The 6627-nt window shown below is 56.8% G+C and overlaps 1 protein-coding gene across 11 annotated transcripts in view; it reads right to left on the bottom strand.

Moving 5' to 3' along the window:
- The window catches only part of DPF1 (double PHD fingers 1), a 19120-nt gene that overhangs the window by 2311 nt on the left and 10182 nt on the right, over positions 1 to 6627 (bottom strand). For 8 of the 11 annotated variants that reach the window (XM_017506621.2, XM_017506618.2, XM_017506615.2 and 5 more), the window contains exons 4-10: positions 5520 to 5647; positions 5152 to 5241; positions 4399 to 4477; positions 4063 to 4194; positions 2925 to 2975; positions 2712 to 2831; positions 620 to 732 (exon numbers count right to left, since the gene is read on the bottom strand). In XM_017506621.2, the coding sequence (XP_017362110.1) occupies positions 620 to 732; positions 2712 to 2831; positions 2925 to 2975; positions 4063 to 4194; positions 4399 to 4477; positions 5152 to 5241; positions 5520 to 5647 (713 nt within the window). The remainder of the gene's footprint in view (positions 1 to 619; positions 733 to 2711; positions 2832 to 2924; positions 2976 to 4062; positions 4195 to 4398; positions 4478 to 5151; positions 5242 to 5519; positions 5648 to 6627) is intronic. The other 3 variants (XM_017506622.2, XM_037730677.1, XM_037730679.1) reach the window with 1 other exon arrangement.

The raw sequence follows: 6627 nt of genomic DNA, 5'->3' as shown, positions 1-6627 counted from the left end.
TGTTGCCAAGGCTGGAGTGCAATGGTGCCATCTCGGCTCACTGCAACCTCCACCTCCCCGGTTCAAGTGATTCTCATGCCTCAGCCTCCCGAGTAGCTGGAATTACAGGCACCCAGCTAATTTTTGTATTTGTGTAGAGACGGGGATTTCACCATATTGGCCAGGCAGGTCTTGAACTCCTGACCTTAGGTGATCCGCCCACTTCAGCCTCCCAAAGTGCTGGGATTACAGGCGTGAGCTGCCGCGCCCAGGCTGTGGAAGGCTTTAAACAACACTAAGATGCTCTGATACCAGCTTTGCCAGCAGTGATTGTGGCTTTAAACCTCAGCTCTACCACCTGCCTCACTGGCTGACCAGGGGCAGGTCCCTTTCCCTCTCTGAGCTCGGTCCTTCCCTGTGAAGTGGGGACAGGAACACCTGCCTCAGAGGGTGGCTCTAGGGAGGAGCCAGAGAGATGAGGAAAAAGTGCCAGGTTCGATTTATGGACACCAGCATAATGATAACACAGGGGACTCGTGATCACAGGGAGGGCTCAGGCACAGGCTTTAGGCTGGAGGGGCAGAGGTGGATGCGTAGGCGGAGCGGGCATCGGGGCGCGCAGGGGTCAGGCGGCACTCACGTCGTTCTCAGAGGTTCCGCACAGGCTGCAGGATTTGCATTCGATGCACTGCCAGCGGTAGGTCCGCACGGCTGCCGTCATATTCACCGTGAATTGTAAACACGAGGGGTGTCCTAAGGGCCAAGGGGCAGGGGTGCAGTTAGGGGGTCACCACGCCCCTGGTGGGCACTGACAGCCAGGGGAAGCCATAGCTCAGCCCCTACCCGTGACTCATGAGGCCGGGATGAGCTGCCAGGGTCCGCAGCCTGACCCCACACCTGCCCAGCAACCACGTGGCCAGCCTCAGTCCCCCGGCCACCACAGTCTCCAACCACACCCACCATGGCAACCACACTCTGCTCCCAGAATGCCATGGCAACCGCATTCCATTACCCACAGTGCTGTGGCAACCCCTTCTACCACCCACAACGCCGTGGCAACCACACTCTGTTAACCACCGGGCTGAGACAGCCACATTCCATTCCTCACAGCAGAGCGGCCAGGGGTCCTGCTAACCACAGCAACGTGGCAGCCACACTCTCCCAGCCACGATGCCATGGCAACTGCCTTCCACAATAAGGTCCCCACACCTCAGTTTCATGCCACAAAAGCCCGTCCCACCTGATGCCCCAGCAACCAAACTGCTACCCACAATACTGTGCAGTGCCAGGCTCTTAGTCATTCCACAGCCCCAGCCCAGAGACACCCGAGGCCACTACCCGAAGCCGTGACCCAGGGCGCGGGTCCCCTGCAGCCATGGCCCCGCTGCCATCTCAACCGCATTCCAGGATACCGAGTTACCATGACAACCATATTTCACTACCCATGATGCCATGACAACCACCATTCATGACCCACTGTGCGGAGAGGCAACCGCAGTCCAGCACGGGGAACCAATTCTGTTAACCACAGTTCCACCACAAACCCAGCCTGCTACCAGCGCCCAGGCGGTGGCATCCATCATTCACACCGCACAGCCCATTACCTGCCATGCCTTGGCCACTGTCTCTTGCTACTCCTTTTGTCTCGTTTTGGTTTTTGAAACAAGGTCTCACTCTGTCACCCAGGCTGGAGTACAGTGGCGCCCTCACAGCTCACTCTGCAGCCTCGACCTCTGGGGCTTAAGCGATCCTCCCACCTCAGCCTCCCAAGTAGCTGAGATTAATGGAGTGCAAAACCATGCCCAGCTATTTTTCTTTTAATAGATGGGGTACCACTATGTTGCCCAGGCTGGTCAAAAACTCCTGTGCTCAAGGGGCTGGGCGAGGTGGCTCAGGCTTGTAATAGCACTTTGGGAGGCCGAGGCGGGTGGATCACCTGAGGTCAGAAGTTCGAGACCATCCTGGCCAACATGGTGAAACTCTGTCTATACTAAAAATACAAAAATCCCCGCTACTTGGGAGGCTGAGGCAGGAGAATCACTTGAACCCAGGAGATGGAGGTTGCAGTGAGCCGAGACTGTGCCACTGCACTCCAGCCTGGGTGACAGAGGGAGACTCCATCTCAAAAAGAAAAAAAACCTCCGGGGCTCAAGCGAGTCTCACACCTCAGCCTCCCGAGTAGCTGGGACTAATGTGGTGTGACACCATACCCAGCTATCTTTTTCATAGATGGGATCTCACTGTGTTGTCCAGGCTGGTCTCAAACTCCTGGGCTCAAGCGAGCCTCTGGCCTCAGCCTTCTGAGTCACTGAGACTACAGGTATGCAACAACACACCTGGCTAATTTTTAAATGTTTTGTAGAGATGGGTTATTTCTGTGTTGCTCAGTCTGGTCTCAAATACCTGGCCTCAAGTGATTCTCCCAACTCTGCCTCCCAAAGTGCGGGGATTGCAGGCGTGAGCCACCACACCCAGCCTCTCACACCCTTGATGCCATACTAAGCACAGCGCCATGAGAGCCACATCCCATCATCCCTGAAGCCTCGCTGATCTGACCCAGTTCCCACAATCCTCAGCATTTGCCTCAGCCTCACTAACTGTGGTTATCCACAGTATCCCTGCCGCACTCCGGGTCCCCCCCATCCTCACTGCCCTGCTTCCCACCGTCCAGTTCCACACTCCTGGATGTCCTCTGCACCTGGCCCCCAGAAACCTCAGGTGGGGACTGTCACCTGATCGCCCACAGTCTGCACAGGAGATGAGGTCCTCGGGACACCCCGTCTTCTTGGAGCCCCCCAGGCAGAAGTCACAGTAGCCGTTAGGGATGACAGTGCCGTCGGGCGCCTTCTTGGCTGCAAGACAGCAGACCGGCATTGGCGAGGGGCAGGCAGGGGCGCCCAGCAAAGGTGGCTGCAGACACTAGGAGCAGAGGGAGGCGTCCGTACCTGTGTGTTTCCTTTGTGCCTCAGGGACCCAGGCCAATTCTTTGTAAAACTCTGGGGTAGGGGGGACAGAGAGAGGGGCTCTCACCACAGGCAAGGCTCCACCCTGCCCCCAGCCTCAGCCCCAGGGATGGACCTCTTGGTCCAGGTGTGGGGAGGTGGGGAGGTGAGTAGCTTCCCTAAGCTGTGGGGAGAGGCGGAAACAGTTCCCATTGGGACTTCCAATTATTATTTTTTTAAATTAAAAATAAAGGCAAGTTCTGTGATACTTAGCAATAAAAAAAAATTAAAAAATAAATAAAGGCAAGGTCCTGGTAATGTTACCCAGGCTGATCCCCAACTCCTGGCCTCCCGCGATCCTCCCACCCCAGCCTCCCAAAGTGGTGGGATTATAGGCGTGAGCCACTGTGCCCAGCCAGGATTCCCAGCTCCTTGAGACACTGACACATCCTCTTTATTGGGTCAAAACGTGGTGAAGACAGCCTGAGAAGGGCTCCCTGCCCCCTTCTCACATCCCATGCCTCCCAGCCAGCCACTCCCACCTGCGCCCTCAGTAATTTGTATCTAACAAATTCAGCAGGTGCCCCTGGCCAAGAGCTGGTACAGAAGACACTCAGAAGAAAAACTGGACACTGAGGTGCCCAGGTATGCAGTGGCCTGGGATAAAGATGCTCAGCCTCTCCCTCTGAGAGGTAGGAAGTTGGTGTCTCTCTCCTGCCCCTCCCAAACCCTCTTCCCCTCCCCCATCCCTCAGCTGTCAGGATTGGCATGGGATTGGCACAGGCGGACACCAAGGGCTCCCAGGCCACAGGCCCTGCCCCTTGACCAAAGCTTAACAGAGAAAGGGGAAAGGGAAGGCAGGGTGGGAGGGGAGTCATCTATCACCCCCCCTCCCCAAGCTCTAATTGAAACAATAAATCAGACCCAGAAATATTACGCCCGGCCGGGAGCGAAGGAGCGATAGTTGGTTGCCATGGCAACCCCAGAGCCAGCATCCCCATGGTCGGTGGGGGGAGGGAACGGCTGAGCTGGAGATTTTCCAGAAATGTCTAATGCCCCCCCCCAGACCCCCACCCCCAGCCGGGCCCCTCTTTCCCATTCCCAGGGTCCCTCGCCACCCCCACCTGGCCTTCCAGCTCACGTTTATGGTTGTTTTTCCGGTGGAAGGGCAGGGCGTGGCGCTCGGCGTTCTCCTCCCCCTCCTCCTCGGCCAGGTGGGTGTGGGTGTAGTGGTAGCTGAGCCCCGGCCGGTTCTTATACCGTTTCCCACAGACTGGAGAAGTGAGCCGGGAGGGCCTGTCAGCCCCTCCGGGCCCCTGCTGCCTCCACCCTGGCCTCCAGGAGCACACCTCCCACCTCGGCCAGAGACCTAAGCATCCCCCCAACCTGGGTCTGGAACAGGAGGGAGAGGGCCATGAGGTGGGGAGTCTCTGGGCCTCCCCCTCTCTGCCTTTCCCCCTCCTTCAGAAGGACTCACTATCACAGACATACGGCTTGTCTCGATCCTCCAGGGAAGCGGTGTCCTGGCGTTTCCGGAGACCCCCGATTCCATATGCCTGTGGGAAGAGTCAGGAGTGAGGGCCCCAGAAAGTGAGAAAATAGGCCAGGCGCGCCTGTAATCCCAGCATTTTGGGAGGCTGAGGTGGGCAGATCACCTGAGGTCAGGAGTTCCGGACCAGCCTGGCCAACATGGTGAAACCCCATCTCTACTAAAAATACAAAAATTAGCCGGGCATGGTGGCGGGCGCCTGTAATCCCAGCTACTTGGGAGACTGAGACAGGAAAATTGTTTGAACCCAGGAGGCGGAAGTTGCAGTGAGCTGAGATCACACCACTGCACTCCAGCCTGGGCAACAAAGAGCAAAACTCCGTCTCAAAAAACAAAAAGTGAGAAAACCGAGTATTCATCATTTGCATTCATTCAAACTGCAGCTGTACAAACGTCCTAGCTGTGGGGCCCCGAACCTCCCCAACACTGAGCTTCTTCCTCTGTGGCACAGGGATGAAGGCAGCTCTAACCCACCGCATGCTCTCTGGTTTACAAGTGGCTTAATACAGATCAGCCTCAGTTTCCTCATCTGTAAAATGGCTATAAAATCCCCCACCCCTTCAGGCTGCTCTGAGGATTCAACAAGGTCAGGCTCATGGCAGGGGTGGGACCACTGGGCCTGCTCCGTGAATGAGGCCTGTCACTGCGGGAAGCGGGGAAGAGGAGAAGTCGGGGTGATACCTTTCCTTTGGCCCTGTTCTTCCTCCTGGGAATGTCATCCTCCAAGTCTTCCACCTCGAGATCATGCGGAAACTCCAGCAACTGCTGTTTCTAGGCAACAGAGAAAGGAGACAGGTCAAGAAAGTAGGGGGCACTGATCTGCTTTTGAGGGGTTCTAGGCAGAGGTGGAGATTGGGGGTGAGAGGGTAAGTCAGGAGTTCTTCCAAACAGAGATGAAGTCTGGGAGGATGGACACTGTGACACCCAAAGGCCCGAGGGAACCAGGGGGTTTCAAAGCAGAAATGCGAGGGCCGGGACCAGCCAGCAGCAGGCAGTGGTGAGAGGAAGCCGGGCGGGGGGGAGGGGGGGTCCCCTGTGGGCGGGCCTACCTGACAGTCCATAATGGTCTCCTCCTCCTTCAGCTCAATCTTCTTCTCCCCCGTCTCTGCACACAGTAGAGCCTCGAGGACCGGCCCTTCTGGGAGGCCACCCTCCTTTTTCAGGGGTGCTTCACAGTCTGGGGACAGGGCCATGGGGGGCGTCAGATGGGGAAGTTGACCCTGGAGGATTCTTCAAACTATGCAAGTGGGGGACCGTGCTCTTTAGGGGAGGGAAGAGGCTTTCCCACGCTCAGCCAGCAGCAGAGGCAAGGATTCAACCACACACCCTAGGAGGGAGCCCCAGACCCCGGGAGACCCAGCCACACTCTCTGAGGCCCTTGGACACCCAGGAGGAGTCACAGTCAGAACTTTGGATATACCCGGAAAGCCTCGGAAAAAGACACAGACCGTCGGGCACACTACTCTGGGGAGACACAGCCAGACTCTCGAATACACCCAGACAAATACGGATAGATACAGACACTGTGAGAGGAGACACACGGACACCCGCAGGGACATCCAGACAGATTGTCTGAGACAGACACGAAAAGGAAGACGCCCAGCCATGCTGTCTTTTTCTTTTCTTTTCTTTTTTTTTTTTTTGAGATGGGTTCTGGCTCTGTCACCCAGGCTGCAGTACAGTGGCGCGATCTCAGCTCACTGCAGCTCCCAGGCCCAAGTGATCCTCCCACCCTGGCCTCCTGAGTAGCTGGGACTGCAGGCACAGTAGCTAGCATGCCACCGCACTGGGCTAATTTTTGTATTTTTGGTAGAGATGGGGTTTCAGCATGTTGATGAGGCTGGTCCCAAACTCCCTGAGTTCAAGCAGTCCTCTACCTCGGCCTCCCAAAGTGCTGGAATTACAGGCATAAGCCACCACACCCAGCCAAGCCACATTCTCACATACAACCTAGAGACTCACAGAGGCAGAGACAGATCCTTGGGGACACCCAGACACATGGGGGAGACATACCGGACCCATGGGGCCACTCAGACTCAGAAAGAGACAATTAGCTGGCCAGGCGAGGTGGCTTATGCCTGTAATCCCAGCACTTTGGGAAGCCGAGGCAGGTGGATCCCTTGAGGTCAGGAGTTCAAGACCAGCCTGACCAACATG

Source organism: Cebus imitator, unplaced genomic scaffold, assembly GCF_001604975.1.
Source record: "Cebus imitator isolate Cc_AM_T3 unplaced genomic scaffold, Cebus_imitator-1.0 Scaffold356, whole genome shotgun sequence".
Classification (NCBI taxonomy): domain Eukaryota; kingdom Metazoa; phylum Chordata; class Mammalia; order Primates; family Cebidae; genus Cebus; species Cebus imitator.
This window is presented reverse-complemented; position numbering and strand designations above follow the sequence as displayed.